This window comes from Scyliorhinus torazame, chromosome 19 (assembly GCF_047496885.1).
Source record: "Scyliorhinus torazame isolate Kashiwa2021f chromosome 19, sScyTor2.1, whole genome shotgun sequence".
NCBI classification, from domain to species: Eukaryota; Metazoa; Chordata; class Chondrichthyes; order Carcharhiniformes; family Scyliorhinidae; genus Scyliorhinus; species Scyliorhinus torazame.
Genome location: NC_092725.1, coordinates 99497855 through 99521349, shown reverse-complemented (window position 1 = coordinate 99521349; position 23495 = coordinate 99497855). Strand labels below are relative to the sequence as shown.

General features: G+C 48.0%; 1 protein-coding gene across 4 annotated transcripts in view; it reads left to right on the top strand.

Annotated features, from left to right (window-relative positions):
- Positions 1–23495, top strand: part of tspan11 (tetraspanin 11) — a 211796-nt gene that overhangs the window by 73493 nt on the left and 114808 nt on the right. For all 4 annotated transcript variants that reach the window (XM_072483972.1, XM_072483971.1, XM_072483974.1 and 1 more), the window contains exons 4-6: positions 1993–2067; positions 10368–10472; positions 14910–15068. In XM_072483972.1, coding sequence (XP_072340073.1) covers positions 1993–2067; positions 10368–10472; positions 14910–15068 — 339 coding nt within the window. The remainder of the gene's footprint in view (positions 1–1992; positions 2068–10367; positions 10473–14909; positions 15069–23495) is intronic.

The following is a 23495-nucleotide window of genomic DNA, read 5'->3' as shown; positions in this document are numbered from 1 at the left end:
TATGCGGCTGCAGCTTGTCAACCTGATAGGTACATAGAAGATAGGAGCAGGAGGAGGTCTTTTCGCCCTTTGACCCAGCTCCACCATTTGTTACAATCATGGCTGATCATCCAATTCAATAGCCTAATCCTGCTTTCTCCGCATAACCTTTGATCACATTCTCCCCAAGTGCTATATCTAGCCGCCTCTTAAATATATTCAATGTTTTAGCATCAACTACTTCCTGTGGTGATGAATTTCACAGGCTCACCACTCTTTGGGTGAAGAAATGTCTCCTCATCTCTGTCCAAAATGGTTTACCCAGAATCCTCAGACTGTGACCCCTGGTTCTGGACACGCTCATCATTGGTAACATTTTCCCCTCATCTACCCTGTCTCGTCCTATTAGAATTTTATAAATCCCTATGAGATAACCCCTCATTCTTCTGAACTCCAGTGAGAACAATCCCAATCTAGTCAATCTCTCCTCATATGACAGTCCCACCATCCCTGGAATCAGTCTGGTAAACCTTCGCTGCACTCCCTCGAGAGCAAGAACATCCTCCCTCAGAAAAGGAGAACAAAACTGCACACTCCAGGTGCGGCCTCACCAAGGTCCTGTATAATTGCAGTAAGATATCCCTGCTTCTGTACACAAAACCTCTCGCAATGAAGGCCAACATACCATTAGCCTTCTTTACCGCCTGCATGCTTGCTTACCTTCAGCGACTGGTGCCCATAGATACTCAGGTCCTCCTGCACACTCCCCTCTCCCAATTTACAACCATTCAGGTAGTAATCTGCCTTCCTGTTTTTGCTTCCAAAGTGAATAACGTCACACTTATCCAAATTATAATGCATCTGCCATTGATTTGCCCACTCGCCCAACCTGGCCAGATCATGCTGTAGGATCCCTGCATCCTCGTCACAGTTCACCCTCCCACCTAACTTGGTATCATCTGCAAACTTTTAGATGCTACATTTTGTTCCCTTATCCAAATCATTAATATATATTGTGAATAGCTGGGGTCCTAGCACCGATCCCTGTGGCACGCCACTGGTTACTGCCTGCCAATTTGAAAAGGACCCATTAATCCCTACTCTTTGTTTCCTCTCTGCCAACCAGTTTTCTATCCACCTCAATACATTTCCCCCAATCCCATGAGCTTTAATTTTGCACAATAATCTCTTATGCGGGACTTTGTCAAACGCCTTCTGAAAGTCCAAATATACCACATCGACTGGCTCCCCTTTGTCGACTGTACTGGTTACCTCTTCAAAGAATTCCAACAGATTTGTCAAGCATGATTTTCCCTTCATAATCCATGCTGACTCTGACTGATCCTGCCACTGCTTTCCAACTGTTCCGCTGTAAAGCCCTTGATAATGGATTCAAGAATTTTCCCCACTACCGATGTTAGGCTTACTGGTCTATAATTCCCTGCTTTCTCTCTACCTCCCTTTTTGAATATTGGAGTGACGTGAGCTACCCTCCAATCCGCAGGGACAGTTCCACAGAGTCTATAGAATCCTGGAAGAGCACCACCAATTCATCCGCTATTTCCAGATCCGCCTCCTTAAGCACTCTGGGCCTCGAATGTCAATCCTGAATCCGGCCGGGTCCGTAATTTCTCATTGGAAACAATTGTGTTCCACGTGGCGCCGGTGCTAACCCCTTCATGGCCGTTGAATTGGTCCAGATGCGGTGCCAGTTTTGCTGCCATAGAAGTCCACAAATCCTGCGCCGGCGTCAACACTTCATCTCAGGAATGGAGAATCCGGCCGTTTGTCTCTCCTTTTCTACACAATTGTGTAATTCTGTGCACTTATATATATTAAATATATAATATAATAAATTACTCAAGCTATTTTGCTGGTAGGGACAACTGGTTTTCAAACAGTCGTTTATATATATATTAAAATATGGCTGTATTGAAAGATCTTTAATACAGGGGATGCTTTCTTTAAAGATTAATAGGTTTATGATTATCATCGTTTTGTTTTACTTTTCAGTACTTTTCCTTACTTCTGCTGATTTTCCTGATTGAGCTGGTGGCTGGCATTCTTGCTTGTGTTTATTATCAGCGGGTAAGTTAAAATCTTATTTTTAATGTCAATCATACGCAAAGGTGAATGTTCATGCGGGACAATGTGATGGCGGGATCTGTTGGAGCTTGGGTGCACTGCACTGTGGACCTTAGAATACCAGATCTAAGGCAACAGCCTGCACGCAAGAGAGTTCCTGTTTGCAGCTCTCTGACTGTGTGCTAGGGGCTAATCCAATGGATGCTCCATTGAAAAAGCACAATCCTATTTCAAAGCAGCATCGGGAGACCAAGAGTGGGTTAGTCATGGCTGGAGAATGAAATACTGAGATTTTAGTATAGAGCTGCAAGAATTATGTCCTTAAAACGATAGATTCCAGTCTTAAACAATGAACAGCAGGTGAAATTAACCTGTGGAATTTTATTGCTTGTAACTGTTACGAGATACACACATTGCAAAATCACAAAAACGTTTTAGAAATCACCCTGCTGATTGGTTACCACACTGATAGGTTACTATGCTGATTGGTTACCATGCTGACTGGTTACCATGCTGATTGATTACCCTGCTGATTGGTTACCACGCTGAATGGTTACCCTGCTGATCGGTAGTAGCTGACCAATAGTCTTGCTGATCTATAACCCTCTGGTAGGCAACTCCATAAAATCAGAGGATTGTACAGCACAGAAAGAGGCTATTCGGTCCATTGAGTCTGGGCTGGCTCCTGCCCCAGAGTTAGTCCTACTCAGCGTCTCCTTCCCCATATCCCTGCAAATTTGTTTCCTTCAAGTATTTATCCAATTCCCCTTTCAAAGCCGCCGATATACCTGCTCCCATACCCTATCAGAAAGAACATTTTATTGGGAAAACCGTATCTTCGCTGTTATAACCCCTAGGAGGACCACGGTGAAACGACCATTGCACTCCCCGTGGGACTCATGGAGCTCCCCAGGTAGGGCCAACCCCTGGGGCTCGTTAAGGGAAGGGATAAAAGTAGATCCAGCTCAGCCTGGTGAGACCTATCCACCCAGTGAGGTTTGCACTGGGAGAGAGATGCTGTGCTAAGCATGTAATTGTAAATCTGTAAATACATTCACCTTCCTTAACGATAGCTTCCTTATGAGTTATTAATTGGCGATGAGGATTAACGGAAGTGCCGGACTCGTCCGATTTACCTATCCGCCGGAAGTTTGTATTGAATGCAATACGTCACATTGTTTAAAATGCCATTTTTCGGTATTTTATTTGGATGCCTTCGATGCGGGGCAGGAGGATTGGAATCAGTATGTAGAGCACAAGCGATACTTCTTCCAAGCAAATGGTACATTGGGGGAAGACCGACAAAACGTTCTCCTGACCGCCTGTGGGGCCCAGACAATTGGGATCATCAGATGTTTGACCTACCTGGCTGCACCAGATTCCAGATCGTTCAATGAACTCGTGGTAATGGTTTTGGACCACTACAACCTCGAGCCGTCTGTGATTATGCAACAGATGAACACAGCGATACGCACCCCTGGTGTGTCAGTTATAGACTTTTAAACTTATTTGCAGCGCTTGGCTGAGCACTGCAGGTTTGTGCCGCCCGTCTCAGAAATGTTAAGGACAGACTCATGTGCAGCATCAACAATTCAGCCACTCAATGGAAACTTTTAGCGGAAACTACGCTGGATTTAAAGCGAGCTATTGAACTTTGCCTCTCTCGTGAACACGTGGAGAAGGGTGTCCAGGAACTACAGGGTCCATGGATTATGGTGTGCATAGCTTGGGCCACCTTTCTGTTCGGACACCATATTGGGCACAGGACAGTGCAGGTCCATCCACAATTCCTCCGAAGTGCAGTCTCCGGGTTCATGGCAGAGTTCAGTTTTCGGGCGGTGGGATATTTTGCCTGAGGATGACGGTGAGAGCCGGCCATCGTGCCGCCATTGTGGCGAGGGTCTCGTGAGGTTCAGGGCTGCCCATTGTGTTGCAGAGCACGCTGCCTGCGACAGCAGCCGAGGTTGCCCTGGAAGAGGGTTTTGCACGTGGACACCCAAGAGGAGACGATGACTGATTTATGCAGTTGAACAGTGTTTTGACTTTGAGGCTCACGTCGGTTCGGATTACTTTGCAGCTAAATGGACACCCAGTATCAATGGAGATGGACATGGGGGCTGCCTTCTCCATTGTAGACCTCCGCACATTATGATGGATGCGACGGGAATCATCCCACTGACCTTGCGGGATACCAATGCTCTGTTGGCCACCTATACAGGGGAACAGTTAAAGGTTGTGGGGACCACCGTGACCCCTGGTGGTTGTACATGGTCCTGGTCCAAATTTACTGGGAAGAGATTGGTTGAGAGTCGTTTGATTCAATTGGCTGCATATCGTTTGAATTGGCTCCGGCAATCTTTACAATGTTTTGAATAAATATCTGGAGGGTGCCAGACCTACGTCAGGTACCGAATGGAGAGTGATGGGCTACACACAGTCAAGGATAAAGCCTGGGCTGTAAAGCGGGCCCCCTTCCCACGAATGACACTGAGCTCCAGTTGTTTTTGTCCTCGTTAATTATTATGGCAAGTTTATCGCAAATCTGGTCTCCCTATTGGCCCCATTGCAAATGTTGCTCCCAGAATGCCTTGATCCACTGCAATTCGCATACCGCCGCAACTGGTCCACAGCAGACGCCATTTCCCTGGCCCTACACTCATCCCTAGGGCATCTCGACAACTCGGACTCCTACATCAGACTCCTATTTATTGACTACAGCTCCGCCTTCAACACCATAATCCCAGCCAAGCTCATATCAAAGCTCCAAAACCTAGGACTTGGCTCCCCACTCTGCAACTGGATCCTCGACTTTCTGACCCACAGACCACAATCAGTAAGAATGAATAACAACACCTCCTCCACAATAGTCCTCAATACCGGGGCCCCACAAGGCTACGTACTTAGCCCCCTACTATACTCCCTGTACACACACGACTGCGTGGCAAAACTTGGTCCCAACTCCATCTACAAGTTTGCTGACGATACGACCATAGTGGGCCGGATCTCGAATAACGACGAGTCCGAATACAGGCGGGAGATAGAGAACCTTGTGGAGTGGTGCATCGACAACAATCTCTCCCTCAATGCCAGCAAAACTAAAGAGCTGGTCATTGACTTCAGGAAACAAAGTACTGTACACACCCCTGTCTGCATCAAAGGGGCCGAGGTGGAGATGGTTGGCAGTTTCAAATTCCTAGGGGTGCACATCTCCAAAAATCTGTCCTGGTCCACCCACGTCAACGCTACCACCAAGAAAGCACAACAGCGCCTATACTTCCTCAGGAAACTAAGGAAATTCGGCATGTCCACATTGACTCTTACCAACCTTTACAGATGCACCATAGAAAGCATCCTATCGGGCTGCATCACAGCCTGGTATGGCAACTGCTTGGATCAGGACCGCAAGAAACTTCAGAGAGTCATGAACACAACCCAGTCCATCACACAAACCTGCCTCTAATCCATTGACTCCATCTACACCCCCTGCTGCCTGGGGAAAGCGGGCAGTATAATCAAAGATCCCTCCCATCCGGCTTACTCACTCTTCCAACTTCTTCCACCGGGCAGAAGGTACGGAGGTCTGAGAACACGCACGAACAGACTCAAAAACAGCTTCTTCACCGCTGTCACCAGACTCCTAAATGACCCTCTTATGGACTGACCTCATTAACATTACACCCCTGCATGCTTCATCCGATGCCGGTGCTTATGTAGTTACATTGTATACCTTGTGTTGCCCTATTATGTATTTTCTTTTATTCCCCTTTCTTCCCATGTATTTAATGATCTGTTGAGCTGCTCGCAGAAAAATACTTTTCACTGTACCTCGGTACACGTGACAATAAACAAATCCAAAATCAAAAGAAAGACAAGATGCTGGGGCGCATCTCAAGGTGAGGCTTTCATGGCTATAGAGAGACACCTATATTCAAAACAACTCCTGACACACTGTGACCCAAAGAGATCCCTAATTTTAACGTGTGAAGCATCGGGGCGGTGCTGGCCCATGAGTGAGATGATGGCACAGAGCACCCCATTGTATTTGCCTCATCCTTGGCGGATGCTCGAGTAGTCACTCCCCCTCAGGGACAGGAAGCCCTGTCACGGAATTTGCATGCTAGCCAATCGGGAGCTTCTAAAATGAAAATGTTGGCCTGGAGCTTTATTTGGTGGCCGGGTATCGATGGGGACATCGAGCGAATTGAAAATAATTGCCCAGCATGCCGGGAATTTCAGAATCTTCTGTCGTCAGCTCCTCTCCACCCATGGGAATGGCCGGATAATTCAGGGATTCTCCTCCACCAGATTTTGCTGGACCATTCATGGACTCCATGTTCCTAATAATTGTGGATGCCCATTCCAAGTGGATGGAAGTTTACAGGATGTCTTCCATGGCATCCAGGGCCACAGTCGAGAAGCTCAGGAGATCTTTTTGTACACATGGGCTTCTGGAGGTGCTGGTGACAGACAATGGCAACTCCTTTCACCAGTAAGGAGTTCACAGTTGTTATGCAGCCTAATGGCATTCAGCACATCCACACTGCGCCATATCATCCTTCATCGAGAGGGTGGTCCAAACTTTTAAACAAGGTTTGAAAAAGCAGTCTACAGGGTCTATGGACATGTGGTTAGCGGCTTCTTATTCAATTACTGTACAATGCGGCATGTGACCAGCAGGATTGCTCCAGCAGAACCTTTGATGGGACGACGACTCAGGACTCAGTTCAGTTTTACTCTTCCAAACCTTGAGGCCGAGTGTCATAATATGCACCCATGCACATCATGAGGTTAAAAGCAGGCAGTGACAGATACCCAGGTGAGCCAATCAACATACAGAACAGAACACGACCAATCACCAAACAGAACACCACAAGGGAGCTTCCAACTATAAAACACATGAGGCATCAGCACTCTGCCTCTTTCCACTGGTGACAACTGTAGTAACAATCAGGGTGTCCAAATCATTCAACACCTTCTACACGTGGATCAATGCTAGCCTGGTCTAGATAGTTAATGTTAGTTTACTTAGAGTAGTAGAGAGTCAACCCACAGGCAGCTGTGTGCTTCGTTACTGAAGTTCAATAAATCTTATTGAACCAACGCCTAAGTTTGGTGTATGCTTGATCATTTAACTGCATCGTGTTGCAGTCCGTGTTACCCCAGGGTGAATAACACAACACCGAGGTCGAGGGAATTGGGAGTTGCAGAAGAGCCACCGTGGTTCTCGGACATCGAGACAAACCTTCCGCGCTGGGGACACCGTTTGTGCATGGAATTTGGCGATGACGCGTTGAGGTTCCCGGGAGTGGTGCTGGACCAGACTGGCGCAGTCTTGTGTAGGGTCCGAGTCCAAGGAAACACCCTTCAGAAGCATGGGGACAATTTGACCGGGTGTGAGGTCGCCTGTCGGGATGTTCCACCAGCAGCAGTACCGCTGTCACCGCAGCACAAGACACTCCTGGGATTGAGGCTCCGGCTGTACGAGTTGTCACATCCGGACCAGCAAGAGTTCTGTGACTGGTGTTCCGATACAGATGCGGAGGTTTCAATGCCGGCAGATGGTCTGCCCGGAAGCGGCATTCAGCGACCCATTACACTTCACCCAACCCAGAACTACCATAAGTGGATACACAGCCACGGAGTAAGCAGCGCAGACGTCCTCTGCCAGTAGCAGCTGTTGGGGGGGACTTTGGAACTGTTGGGGGGTGGGGGTGTTATAACTCACAGGAGGACCACGGGGAAGCAACCATTGATCTCCCCATGGGACCTAGAGTACGAGCTCCCCAGGTAGGGGGCGGAGACCAACCACCAGGGCCTTGTTAGGGGATAAAAGCAGACCCAATTCATGTGCTGGTGAGACCTATCTATCCTCCCAGCGAGGCTTGCACGGGACTGAGATGCTGTGCTAAGCATGTAATTGTAATTACCTAAATAAATTCATCTTCATAAACGATAGCTTCGTTCTGAGTTGTTACATTGACAAACTGGATTTTTCTTTTAAAGTTTGGAAGGAAATTGCATTATTTGTCCACTTGTTTTTTTTTACAAAAATATAATGTGCAGATTCTCTGTTCCCCATCGCTAAGATCAGGAATCTCGACAGACGGAGAGTCCTGCATCGGGCTACAAATGGGATGGGTGCAGGGCAGCAGACCCACCCTCAGTCTCTCCCCACCAGCCGCACCGGGCTTCCCGCCCCATGCGAAGGGGAACATGCAAACAACTGATTTGCATTGATTTGAATGCAATTAATAGACTTGATGCCAAAATCTGCCCCCTCCCTCCTCGTTTGTGCTCTGACCCCCACAGCAGAAAATCCACTGGTGGGTCTTTGGTGTAAGTATTGCCAAGCATGATGAGTCCTTTGGGAGGGAGGGGGGGGGGGCGGTTCAAGGGGACAAAACTATTGTTTATGTGCCCGTCAGCCACTGCCAGGTTGCAGAGGGAGAGTCCTGGGGATTGGTTGGGTTTGGGTAAGGGGTTGACCCTGAGATGCTCCCCAGGATGGGAGTCCTGTGTCTGAACTGCCCTTTCAGCCCTGGGCAACCTCAAGATCACTTTTGGCACGGTGATCTCAGACAACTCGCTGTTAAAGGTCTTCATTCTGGACTGACTTGTTTAAGCTCTGAAGTAACCTTTCTGATTGCTGTGCCTGACAGTTGATGAGCACACCAGTTCAAGTCAGGAACACTTACCCTTTCCTCACATCTGTCCTGTCGACCCTATGCTTTTTAAACTATGTTTTTTTTTGATGTGTCAGGGCCTTCCTAGAAAGCCCACAACACTTGAAAAGGCTTGAAATGCCCTGAGATCCTTCCACAGTGCAGTATCTTTAATTTGCCTTTGATTGACAGCTTGAAGGTTTAAACACAGCTGTCAGAAGGTTTGTTTATTTATCTTTCCCTTCAGCCTTGCATACTTCTGAAGTACCCCCCATCTGAAGTACCCCCCATTGAGCTTAACCACAATGTTTATAAACATTCTTGTTATGATTGACAGCTGCTGACCACTTCAAAGCAGTTAAGAGGTTTCATTTCCTCTTTTATAACTTCAGAAAGCACTTAGCTGCTTTGAAGTGGTCAGCAGCTGTCAAACATAACTTGGGATGTGGGCGTCCCTGGCAAGGCCAGCATTTGTTGCCAATCCCTAGTTGCCCTTGAATGGAGTGGCTTGCTCGGCCATTTCAGAGGGCAGTTAAGGGATTGCTGTGGATTGCTGTGGATCTGGCGTTGCATGTAGGCCAGATTGCTAAGGATGGCAGATTTCCTTCCCAAGACATTAGTGAACCAGATGAGATTTTATAACCAATAGTTTTGTGGTCACTATTACTGAGACTAGCCTTTGATTCCAGATTTTTTGAATGATTAATTCAACTCCAATCCCACCAGTTGCCATGGCATTATCCTGGGTCTATGGATTACTAGTGCAGTGACATTACAACTGTGCCACCATCTTCTCCCATATTATTATATGACATTTTCAATTAATTATTAATAGAGGCATAGATTACAAAAGCAAGGAAGTGAAGCTAAACTTTTCTAGTTAGCCCACAGCTGGAGTAAAGGGTGGAAATGTCCACCCCTCCATTTGTGGTGGTGGAGGCGGCCCACCATTGACCAGCAGTGGGATCTTCCAGTCCCGTCACTGTAAACGGGGTTTCCCCATGTTTGCACTCACCATAGCCGGGGAATATGGGGAAAAAAGCCGGCAAGCATGGCTGGAAAATCTGGCCTGATTAAAGCGTTCAACTCTGGGCACCACAGCCGAGGAAGGATGTCATGGCCTTGGAAAGAGGGCAGATTTACTGGAATGGCATCAGGACTTCAGTTACATGGAGGCACCAGGGAAGCTGGGACTGTTCTCCTTCGAGCAGGAAGACTAAGGGGTCGTTTCATACAGGTGTTCAAAATCGTTGAGACGTAAGGATAAAGCGAAGAGGAAGAAACTGCTTTCAGTGGCTGAGGGGCCCATAATTTGAGGACGAGGATTTTAGTTGATTGTCAAAGGAACGAGAGAGATGATGAGATGACATTTATTTTACTCAGTGTGCGTTGTCTGTAAGGGCGGCGGCAGCAGATTCAGTGCTAACTTTGAAAAGTGAATTGGAAAAATACCCAAAAGGGAAGACATTACAGAGCCATGGGAATGAGCTATGGGTGGGACTAATTTGATAGCTTTCCCAAATAGCTAGCACAGGCAGAGTGGGCTGAATGGCTTCCTCCTGTCCTGTATTCTAAGTGTGGTCAATAGAAAACATTGTGCTGAAGACTTTTATGCATTTTTCATTTTTTGCTTGTGTGCAGCTAAGTGAAGAATTAAAGCAGAACCTGAACAAAACCATGATGGAGAATTACGCAGACCCTGGGGAGGAGAGTATCACCTATTCCATCGATCAACTCCAGCAAGATGTATGGAATTAACCTGTGGGGAATTTTCTTTTGGGATGTGTTCATATATCGCATAACTGATTGCTGTTCCAATTATTGGTTGATGACAGGGGAGTTATCCCTGTTGGCCTGGCCAATATTAATCTCTCAATCAATTGAACAAAAATACAAATTGGCTGGTCATTATCACATTGCTGTTTGTGGGATCGTGCTGTGCTCACTGATTGCTGTGCTTCCTACATTACAACATTAACTGCACTTCAAAAGTATTTCACTGGCTGTAAAGCACTCTGATATAGAGATAGTCAACACAGTTTTGTGAAGAGTAGGTCGCACCTCACAGACCTTATTGAGTTCTTTGAGAAGGTGACCAAACAGGTGGATGAGGGTAAAGCAGTTGATGTGGTGTATATGGATTTCAGTAAAGCATTTGATAAGGTTCCCCACGGTAGGCTACTGCAGAAAATACGGAGGCATGGGAATCAGGGTGATTTAGAAGTTTGGATCAGAAATTGGCTAGCTGGAAGAAGACAAAGGGTGGTGGTTGATGGGAAATGTTCAGACTGGAGTCCAGTACTAGTGGTGTACCACAAGGATCTGTTTTGGGGCCACTGCTGTTTGTCATTTTTATAAATGACCTGGAGGAGGGCGTAGAAGGATGGGTGAGTAAATTTGCAGATGACACTAAAGTCGGTGGAGTTGTGCACAGTGCGGAAGGATGTTACAAGTTACAGAGGGACATAGATAAGCTGCAGCGCTGGGCTGAGAGGTGGCAAATGGAGTTTAATGCAGAAAAGTGTGAGGTGATTCATTTTGGAAGGAATAACAGGAAGACAGAGTACTGGGCTAATGGTAAGATTCTTGGCAGTGTGGATGAGCAGAGAGATCTCAGTGTCCATGTACATAGATCCCTGAAAGTTGCCACCCAGGTTGAGAGGGTTGTTAAGAAGGCGTCCGGTGTGTTAGCTTTTATTGGTAGAGGGATTGAGTTTCGGAGCCATGAGGTCATGTTGCAGCTGTACAATACTCTGGTGCGGCCGCATTTGGAGTATTGCGTGCAATTCTGGTCGCCGCATTATAGGAATGATGTGGAAGCATTGGAAAGGGTGCAGAGGAGATTTACCAGAATGTTGCCTGATATGGAGGGACGATCTTATGAGGAAAGGCTGAGGAACTTGAGGCTGTTTTCGTTAGAGAGAAGAAGGTTAAGAGGTGACTTAATTGAGGCATACAAGATGATCAGAGGATTGGATAGGGTGGACAGTGAGAGCCTTTTTCCTCGGATGGTGATGTCTAGCACGAGGGGACATAGCTTTAAATTGAGGGGAGATAGATATAGGACAGATGTCAGAGGCAGGTTCTTTACTCAGAGTAGTAAGGGCGTGGAATGCCCTGCCTGCAACAGTAGTGGACTCACCAACACTAAGGGCATTCAAATGGTCATTGGATAGACATATGGACGATAAGGGAATAGTGTAGATGGGCTTTAGAGTTGTTTCACAGGTCGGCGCAACATCGAGGGCCGAAGGGCCTGTACTGCGCTGTTATGTTCTATGTTCTGAGGAATTCAGTGGCCATGACAAGGTGCTATTCAAATGCAAGAATGGTGGCCACTGCCGGTACAACACTTAGACCGATCTTAAGAATCACCAGCAGCTTATAGGGTGGCTTGGAGGGTGGGGTAGGGGTCACGGGGAGGCGATCACCAGCGAGGTGGGATAGTGGGGGGGGTCAGGAGTCAGGAGCATTTCAGTGGACGCATCCGCATTCCCGATATTGGGTCCCTCGATTGGGCACAGAATGCCTGTGAACAAGGGGCCCTCCCCAACCCTCCTTCACTAGGCTGTTGGGAAAGCCAACAGGGCACGTCCCCTGTCTGTGGGTGGAATACCAGGAATGATGGGATCGAATGGCCTTAATTGACCTCCCGGTGAGGAGGCTGCCCTTCACCCTCACTGCACTGAACTGAACAATCCTGTACCCTCCTGCCCAATCACTCCCCATCTCCAAACTCACCTTCGGGGGGCATTGGGGGGGGGGGGGGGGGGGGGGGAGCGTTTGTTTTTTTAATGTGCTTGAAAATACAAAAGCTGACAACAAGAACTGACAAATTGGATGGCATGGGTTGGTTTCGAATCAAGCAGCACATTTGGTGCATCATGCCTGTACTGGCTCGTTGACAGAGTTCTCTAAGTGGTCCCACTTTTCCTGCTCTTTCCCTGTCGTCCTGCAATCTTTTCTTTTCAAGTGTTTGTCCAATTCCCTTTTTGAAAGCTATGATTGAATCTGCTTCCACTGCCTTTCAGGTAGAGCATTCCAAACCACAATAATAATAATAATAAAAATGTTTCTCCTCCTCTTTCACTGACTTTTTGCTAATGATCTCAAATGAGCCTCTTTGGTTGACGACCTTCCTGTCACTAGAAACAGCTTTTTCTTATCCACCCGATACAAACCCCTAATAATTGTGAATAGCGCAGAGGGAATGATGATCCACTCCCTTTTCTATCCTAGTGCCCGTAAAATGTTTTCTCTAAGAAACGTGGAAAAAAGGAGCAGGCCATTTGGACTTTCGAGTCTGTTCCGTAATTCATTAATTCATTATGATCATGGCTGATCATCCAACTCAATAGCCTAATCCCGCTTTCCCCCATAGCCTTTGAAAATTTCATTTTCATTTAATTTCCCCTTTGCCCTAAGTGCTGTATCTAACTGCTACTTGAAAACATATATGTTTTTTCCTCAACTACTTCCTGTAGTAACAAATTCCACAGGTTCACCACTTTCTGGCTGAAGAAATTCCTCCTCATCTCTGTCCTAAATGGTCTACACCGTATCTTCAGACTGTGACCACTGGTTCTAGCCAACCCCACCGAGCGGAACATCCTTCATGAATCTACTCTGTCTAGTCCTATTAGAATGTTATAGGTTTCTGTGAGGGCCTCCCTCATTCTTCTGAACTCCAGCAAATACAATCTGAAACAACTCAATCTCTCCTCATACTTCAGTCCCGCCATCCCAGGAATCAGTCTGGAAAACCTCCGTTGCACTCCCTCTATAGCAAGAACATCCTTCCTCAGATAAGGAGACCAAAACTGCACACCATATTCCAGGTGTGGCCTCACCAAGGCCCTGTATAATTGCAGCAAGACATTCCTGCTCCTGTACTTGAATCCTCTCGCAGTGAAGGCCTGCATACCATTTGCCTTATTTACCTCCTGTATGCTTACCTTCAGTGCATTCCTCTTTCCTAATTTATGGCCATTCAGGTAATAGTCTGCCTTCTCGTTTTTGCTGCCAAAGTGGATAACCTCGCATTTATCCAAATTATACTGCACCTGTTATTCATTTGCCCACTCACTCAACTTGTCCAAATCAGACAAGGATTTCTGCATTCTCCTCACAACTCGCCCTCTAGCTTGATTTGGAAAATTAAATAAATGTAATAAATTTTGATGAGAAATGTGTAGCCATCTGATAGCATGTCTAATAATCGTGAGGATAGGGGTCCTAGGCTATGCAAAGGTGCTTTCCTCTCTCCATCTAGGAAAGGGTGAGGGGGTTGTAGTTTATTGAAAACTGAAAATGTGTTCACTTGAAGCTACCATGCACACTTGTACCAGCAGAGGGAGTCTGTGACAAGAAAACTAAAGGGAAACCACTGTTGGCTGGCGCAGATTTAAATTCTGGGTGGCTTTGCCTGTTTCTGTCCTGGGAACATCACATGGGTTGGTTATGGAAGGAAAGATTTAGAAAATGCAAAGATTAAAAAAAGAGCGCGTATATCTTTTCTGTCCCATCACTCGCCTGTACTATAGTGTCTGTTGAGTGTAAACCTGTCCTTTGGCTTGAGTTTGTTTTGAAAACATTGTTATCACATGTTTGTGTGCATTTGCAAATTTGACTTGGGGATTTGGTTTAAGCAGAGTGATTTTACACTGCTATGGGATTTGGTGCATTAGTAACATCATGGCCTCTGTAAATAGCATGTATGCAGTTCTCTTTCTCTCTATGCCCAAAGAGGGTATTGGTGGCACATTCCACGTATTGGTCCATGGTTATACTTGGCATGGTACCACAGTGGTTTGACATTGCCTTCTGCGGGGTCTGGCTGACCTGCAGAATCTCCTGTTCTTACCACCTGTCATCTGGCGTATTGGAAGGGTTTACAGATTGACATTCAACCTGTTTGGCCACATTATGAACACACCTTCCTTGGCCATCAAGCCCTGGGGTGAGACTCGAACCTGGAGCTTCTTGCTCAGAGGCCGGGACCTTACCACTGCGCAGCTCTCCATTGTTCCAAAACCCTAAAACCTGTTTGGGGCAACATTGAGGGAGGATCAAATCAGAAAAGTGTCATGTCTCTTCCTCCAATATGATTGGTAGGCAATATTCACATTTGTTCACCTCATTTTGTCAGAAGGCATTGCTAACTGCTCTGTTGTTCTGTTGCAGTTCAAGTGTTGTGGCAGCAACAATTCGGCTGATTGGCAATACAGTGCTTACATCCACTCACCGGCATCAGGTAACAGATTAGTACCTGACAGCTGCTGTAAGACAGTAACTGCGGCCTGTGGCCAGAGGGACCATCCGTCAAATATCTACAAGGTAGAGGTAAGTAAAGTATTGCAGTCTGCAACTTTTACGATTCGAAATGAAATTGCAGCAATGATGATGTTATGGAGGTGAGAGTTGTAACTGTGTTTTTCAAGTGTTATTTGTTTCTACTTGACTCCTTAACCCCTCCTCACCAGGTGTCATCTATACCGTGGAGCGGGTTCCAAGGCCCCATACAATGGTTCAGTACCGTATTATTCACTGTGACACTTCAACATTGCACCCACCCCCACAAACCTCTCCACCCTCTCTACCTTACCTGCCACCTTTAAGACACTCCTTTAAACCTACTTACCTCAAAGAACAAAGAAAAATTACAGCACAGGAACAGACCCTTCGGCCCTCCAAGCCTGCGCCGATCCAGATCCTCTATCTAAAACTGTCGCCTATTTTCTAAGGATCTATATCCCTTTGCTCCCTGCCCATTCATGTATCTGCCCATTCATGTATCTGTCTAGATAAATCTTAAATTACGCTATCGTGCCCACCTCTACCACCTCCGCCGGCAATGCGTTCCAGGCACCCACCACCCTCTGCGTAAAGAACTTTCCACACATATCTCCCTTAAACATTTCCCCTCTCACCTTGAATCTCCTTGACTAAGCTTTTGGTCAGTCAACCTAATATCTATTTATGTAACTTGGGTGTCATACTTTGTTTTGTAATACTCCTGTGAAGCACGTTGAGATGCTTAATTACGTTAAATATAAGTTGTTGGGCAGGAGGCTTATCACAGTTGGATCTGATCCTGCCTTGACCCGCTAGACACACTTATATTTTACATCTAAGAGTAACTTCTGTTGGGGATTTATTGGTTTTGGTCGCTCATGGGAGCCTTTGTGCCTGGAGCATTTATTGAGTTGCCACGATGATACTACAACTTTGGTGATATTCCTGTGGCCTATCAGGATCACTCTAACTCAATACACCTTGAGGTTACTGAGAGGTTAATTGCTATTTCAAAACCTTTCATAAGGCTGGTAACGAGCCAGATTGCCTGCCCAACTCAAGGCCCCAAAACCCAGATTGGCTAAAATGGCTGACATCAATAACAGGCTCAGGAAACCACCATGCTGGCCGGCCTCTTAATTTTCAAGCACCATTCACCCCTGACATTGGCAGGGCCCAAACATTACGCCCATAGTATCGTGGAGTCATAATGGCATCGGAGGCAGCCATTTGGTCCACTGAAGGAACTTTGCCAATATGTTGGCATCCGCTTGTAAATCCTGTTTTCTTTCCTTTAGAAAGAGGGCAGGGTATTAAGCAATGAGTGATCATTTCCTCTCTCGAGTTGTGATTTGCTGTGTTACGAATGACACATAAATAAATATTTTATATATTTTGCATGTATAATGTTTGGAGGTGTGATGGATGTATTAGAGGCAGGATTTTGATTCTTACGGAAATATCTTCTCAAATGTTTATATCGATCTAAATGGACAGATCAGTGGACAAGCGGCTGCAATTTAGGCCAGACATGTTCATGTTTAATGGGTCAAATCGATGGGCCAAATTACTACCTGCTCAACTGCCTGGAGGTGGGGGCCAGGGGGTAGGTTTGGGTGCCATTGCTCCCAACTGACCCACAGGCCTCCCTGCCTGGGCAGGGGTACAGCCAAATGCTGCTGTGTAGAAGGTGGTATTCCCCACACCCCCACCTCACCAAAAGTGGTGGCCAGGTTGCTTTTTGTATTTTTAAATTTAAGCTTTTACGTTTTCAAAAAATAATTTTTGTTGAAGCATCCCCTCAGCAAATTACCTTTAACATCAGCAGGGTGCTTCTCTGAAGCTGGGAGGCCTCTGATTAGTCCGCCAGCTATGAGAGCATGCCCACCATGTCAGTTTTTCCACATAAATTAAGGATCATCCACATGAAAATCTTGACTGTAGTTAGGTTTCCATTGGAGGTGGATTCAGCACCTGGACACGATCCCAACCCCTGTGTCTCACTCCCTTGGGGAACATTCTAATCTATGACTCTTAAGGCACCAATTAGATCGCAAGTGCAGCTCAGGATTTGAGGAGGTGGAATATAAAAGATGGGATGGGTCTAAGTGATGCCAGGAGTTGGCCATTCCGGCAATTAGACTCGACAAGTTCTAATCTGTCAATGTGTAGAAACCCTGAGAAATAAGTTGAAAAGACAGGAACATTAAGGACAAAACCTCTTCATAACCTTAATCTCAAAGGAATGTAGGAATGCGTAAAAGTGGAAATGATTTACTAATCTTGAAAATAGAATTTCCTGAGTGTGATGCCCCGGGCAATATTCATCACCTGAAAAGTTTTTAAACTGTATTTGGCGTTTTATCGATATACCCAGTACTTTTTTTTCTCATCATTGCAGTTTCTGTTCTTTTGACAGATTTCACATTTGTTACTTGCTGTTTCTATTCTTGGGTAACACCCATTTTGTTTTCTCTTGTGCATTTTTTCAGTTCGATTTCTAAGGCCTTTGCCAACAAATGCTGGCAAAATCCAAAGCTAAGATATCAGCACATAGCAACACCTCACCTGCCATTCTTAACTGTGTCCACAGTTGTCGTGTTGGGTGTTCTGATGCACAAATGCTCCAACACGGTTGTAGATGGTACAACTCTGTTTTATTGTCTTAAACAATAACAACTAATAACTGCTGGCTGAGGTTTGTGCTTCACCAGCTAACCTGTGGACCCAGCCCTATCACTATCTTAGTGAGGCACTCAGCACATGGACTATGTCTGAGTGGCACGCTGTGAGCTCTGTGCTCTGAGCTATCTCCTGGTAGAATGAGCGGGAACTGTGGTGTTCCCTGTTTTATAGTGCGTGTGCTCTCACTGGTGATTGGCTGCGATGTTGGTCCAACTACCTGTGTGTTGGTTGGTCCAACTACCTGTCCATCAGTGTGTGTGTGTGATTGCACCATGATATGTTAATGTGGGTATCGTGACATCCCCCCTTTTCACAAGGATATGTGCCTACATGCTAATAAATATTGGTGTGTACTGAGTGCATCTGAGTATGTGTGTGCAATATTTACAACATGTACATGAGGCTAAACTATATACAGAGGAAAGTGTCAGGTGCAACAGAGCAACGAGGTTGTACCAATAACAAAACAAGTGCAATCAGCAAATGACGAGAAAGAACTTCTGGAACGACAAGAAAGAAACCCGTTAACAGTATTGTAAAACAATTCAGTGAGTCCAATGTGCCAACAGGCTCATAAGTCCAGTCAATTAGGTGGGCGACGAATTTGGGTTGACTGCCTCAAGGGTAGGTCAGGATCCACCGGCTGAGGAATGGGCCTGGCCACGGGCGAGAGAGGAAGAGGCAGAGTGGCAGGAAGCTCAACGAAGTCAACATCAGGGACAACAGGAGGGCGTGGCACCAGTGCATGATCTCGTAGCGAGCGCGGAAGCAGCCGAAGGGCCCGTCGATCACGCCGGTGAATGGAGCCATCAGGCATGCGAACCAGGAACGAGCGGGAAGCCATGCAGCAGAGAACCTCGGCGGTTGCCGACCAGCCACCCTCCGGTAGATGTATGCGGACGTTGTCTCCAGGCGCCAGGGCAGGAAGATCAGTCGCCCGAGCGTCATGTGCCACCTTCTGCTGAGCACGCTGTTGTTGCATCCTCCACAATACTGGAGCATGGTCGAGGTCAGGAACATGAATGGACGGCACAGTGGTGCTGAGGGTGCGACCCATCAACAGCTGGACTGGCAAGAGACCCGTGGACAGTTGGGCCGAGCGATAGGCCAGCAGGGCTAAACAGAAGTCAGATCCGGCATCAGCAGCCTTGCAGAGGAGCCGCTTCACGATGTGGACGCCCTTTTCCGCCTTGCCATTCGACTGGGGATGCAAGGGACTGGACGTCACATGCGTGAAATTGTATGAAGTGGCAAAGGAAGACCATTCTTGGCTCGCAAAACAAGGCCCGTTGTCAGACATGACGGTGAGCGGAATTCCATGGCGAGCGAAGGTTTCTTTGCATGCCCAGATGACAGCTGATGATGTCCTGTCGTGCAGGCGTATGACCTCCGGATAATTTGAGAAGTAGTCAATCAGAATGATGTAGCCACTGCCGAGCGCATGAAAGAGGTCCACGCCCACCTTCGGCCAGGGGGACATGACCAACTCATGGGGCTGAAGTGTCTCAGGGGGCTGCGCCGGCTGAAACCTTTGGCAGGTGGGACAGTTGAGCACCATGTTGGCGACGTCGTCGCTGATGCCTGGCCAGTACACCACTTCTCGGGCCCTCCGCCTGCACTTTTCAACTCCGAGATGGCCTTCGTGCAGTTGTTCGAGGACCAGCCTGTGCAAGCTGTGTGGGATCACAATCCGGTCCAACTTCAAAAGGACACCATCAATGACGGCCAAATTGTCCCAGACATTGTAGAATTGTGGGCACTGCCCCTTGAGCCACCCTTCCATCATGTAGCGCATTACACGCTGTAGAAGGGGGTCAGCCGCAGTCTCACGGCGAATGTGGGCCAGACGTGCATCAGTAGCCGGTAGATTGGCCGATGTGAACGCTACTTGTCGTCAACCTGACAAACGAACCCCTCCGAGTCGGGCAGTGTGTGGACCGCCCTGGACAGAGCATCTGCGATGGTGAGGTCCTTCCGCCCGGGGTGTAGACAAGTTGGAAGTCGTACCTCTGGAGCTTGAGCAGAATGCGCTGGGGGCGAGGGGTCATATCGTTGAGGTCCTTCTGAATGATGCCGACCAGGGGGCGATGGTCGGTCTCCACAGTGAACTGCTGAAGACCATACACATAATCGTGGAATTTGTCGATGCCAGTCAACAGGCCTAGGCACTCCTTCTCAATCTGCGCATAGCGCTGTTCTGTGGGGATCATGGCCCGCGAGGCATAGACGACCGGGGCCCATGATGCGGTGTCATCCCGTTGCAGGAGTACCGCCCCAATGCCGGACTGGCTGGCGTCAGTTGAGATCTTTGTATCCCGAGTGGTATCGAAAAACGCCAGTACCGGGGCGGTGGTGAGCTTGACCTTGAGCTCCTCCCATTCACTCTGGTGTGCGGGCAGCCACTGGATGGCGAAGAGCCGTTGTGTGCGAGGCAAGGTTAGGAATAAACTTCCCAGGAAGTTGACCATCCCGAGAAAGCGCAGCACTGCCTTCTTGTCTGACGGCTGCTGCGATGGCTGCCACTTTGTCGGCATCCGGCCGCACCCCTGACCGGGAGATGTGGTCCCCCAAAAACTTCAGCTTAGTCTGGCCAAAAGTGCACTTGGCTCGGTAGAGACGCAGGCCCTGATCTCGTATCCGTGCAAAGACACGCTGGAGACGACTGATGTGCTCCTGTGGTGTGGTGGACCAGATGATAACGTCGTCTACATAGACGCGTACCCCTTCGATGCCCTCCATCATCTGTTCCATGATGCGATGGAACACCTTGGAGGCCAAGATGATGCCAACCTATGGTAGCAGTACCTGCCAAATGGAGTGTTGAAAGTGCACAGCTTCCTGCTGGACTGATCCAATTGAATCTGCCAAAAGCCCTTTGAGGCATCAAGCTTGGTGAATATTTTTGCCCAAACCATTTCGCTCGTGATTTCTTCCCATTTGGGTATGGGGTAGTGTTCCCTCATCATGTTGTTCTTCAGATCTTTTGGGTTGATGCAGATCCGGAGCTCGCCGGAGGGCTTCTTGAAGCATACCATGGAGCTGACCCATGGCGTTGGCTCCGTGACCCAGGAAAGCACTCCTTGGTCCTGCAGCTGCTGCTTGAGGCGGTCCTTGAGTGGTGCTGGGACTCTACGAGGTGCGTGAATGACCGGGGTGGCGTGCGGTTTGAGCCGTATTCTGTACGTGTAGGGGAGTGTGCCCATGCCCTCGAAAACCTCCTGGTTGTGTGCGAGGAGTGAGTGGAGCTGCGCCCTAAAGTCTGCATCCGGGAAATTGGACGTGCCTTCTGGAGACAGAGTGTGGTTACCCGCTGAACGAGGTGGAGGATCTTGCACGCCTGTGCACCTAACACAGAGTCCTTTGAGGATCCAACTATTTCAAAAGACAATGTGGCTTTATGTGAGTTGTGTGTAACCTCGAGCTGGCAGGACCCCGTGGCTGGGAAGACGCTTCCGTTATAGTCAACCAGCTGACAATGGGATGGCAGAATCGGTGGTTTAACCTTCAAGGTCTGGAAGGCTGACCATGCAAGGAGATTGGCGGAGGCACCAGTGTCCAAGCGAAATGTGATCGGTGATCGGTTGACCGTTAGGGTGGCACACCACTCATCGCCCGGATCAATGCTGTGCACTGGCAGCGGCTGGTGGTTCCAACTTGGGGACGTCCGGTTCTTGTTTATTACCGCAATGTGGAAGGGTTCCCTGTCTTCAGTATCACTGGTCTGCATGTTGTCAGGATATGACTCAGTGTATGGGGGCTGAATGGCCCGCACGTCCCTGCGAGGCTGGCGAAACTGTTGAGAGTTGGCAGGTTGAGCTGCTCGACAGCAGGCAGCGTAGTTGCCCATCCTGCCACAGCGGAGGCATTGTCACGCTTTGGCCGGACATTGTCGCTTTAAGTGGGTGGAGCCACAGTTGCCGCACGTCGTGACGTCATGCCATTCATTGCACCACCGCGCATGCGCGGTGCGGTCCTGCGTAGAGCACACCTGCGCATCCCGTCCCTCTGCGTCGATGTCACCTCTTTTGGCGCGTACAAGCATGGGAGGCCTCGGAAAGCACGTGAAATGGCTGCCCTCGTCCGGGCCGCGGGCCGGGAGGAATTCGATCAACTGGACCCGCTCCGCCTCGTAGGACCCGTGCCGTGCCGTTTCGGCCGCCTGGATTTGGGAGTACCGGCTGGTCGCGTTTTCGTGGAGGACGCAGGTTTCGATGGCAGTCGCTAGGTTGAGGCGCTTTATTTTGAGGAGCTGCTGGCGTAGGGTGTCCGAGGTGACCCCAAAAACGATCTGATCCCGAATCATGGAGCCGGAGGTGGCCTCATAGCCGCAGGACTGCGCGAGGATACGGAGGTGTGTCAAATAAGATTGAAAAGGCTCTACGGGGGGGGAGGGGTTTGGGGGGTTGCTTTTTTAGATTGTGTTTTGTACTTAACCCTGTTGGGTTCTTTTTTCTTTCTCATTTTGTTATTGATATTTTATGAAAACCTTGAATAAAAATTATTTTTAAAAAAAAGATTGAAAAGGCTCATCCTTACCCTGCAGGCGCTGCCGGAAGAGTTACCTCTCGAAGCGCTCATTAACTTCCACGCTGAAGTGTTCCTCGAACTTTAGAAGCACCGTCTTGTATGTTGGCTTGCCCTCGTCTTCCGCGAATGCCAAGGAGTTGTAGATGTGGATGGCGTGTTGCCCCGCCGTGGAGAGGAGGAGGGCGATCTTCCTGGTGTCCGATGCATTCTCCCTGTCTGTGGCCTCTAGGAAGAGCTGGAAGCGCTGTTTAATCAGCTTCCAGTTGACGCCAAGATTTCCAGCGATTCGGAGTGGCTGGCTGATGTTTTCCATGGAGCAGGATGGTGGATTTCTGAAAGGTTGCAGGTAGGTCTCACAGTCGCTGGTTAGCTTCCACTACTGGTATCATGTCGTGTTGGGTGTTCCGATGCACAAATGATCCAACACAGTTGTAGATGGTACAACTCTGTTTTATTGTCTTAAACAATAACAACTAATAACGGCTGGCTGAGGTTCGTGCTTCACCAGCTAACCTGTGGACCCAGCCCTTTCACTATCTTGGTGAGGCACTCAGCACATGGTGAATGTCTGAGTGGCAGGCTCTGAGCTCGGTGCTCTGAGCTGGCTGCTGCTGGAATCCCCGGGAACTGTAATGTCCCCTGTTTTTAGAGTCCGTGTGCTCTCACTGGTGATTGGCTGTGATGTTGTGTGTGTGTTGATTGGTCCAACTACCTGTCCATCAGTGTGTGTGTGTGATTGCACCATGATATGCTGATGTGGATATCATGACAACAGTCAGTCCAAATTGTAGGTGTTACCATCATTTAAACCCACAGCCTCGAGCAAACAATAATCATCCAGGTTATGTTCTCTCACAGTGACCAAATCTCACTTTCTCTGGGCAGGTTGCAGAGGAAAGTTAGAACCATAGAACGGTTATGGTGCAGAGAGAGGCCATTCAGCCAGTTGTGTCTGCACCGGCCAAGAAAAAGAAACTAGCCACTCATTTTAATCTCATTTTCCAGCACCCGCTCTGTAGCCTTACTGGTTACAGCTCTTCAGATACAGATCCCAGTACCTTTTAATTGAGTTGAGCGTTTCAGCCTCAACTACCAACTTATGCAGTGAATCCCAGATGCCCACCACCCTCTGAGTGAAAAGGTTTCCCCTCATGTTCCCTCTAATCCTTCTACCAATCACCTTAAACCTGTGCCCCTTGGTAATTTACCCCAACTCAAGGAAATAAGTTTTCCTGTCTACTCTGTTGTCAATTTTCTATGATT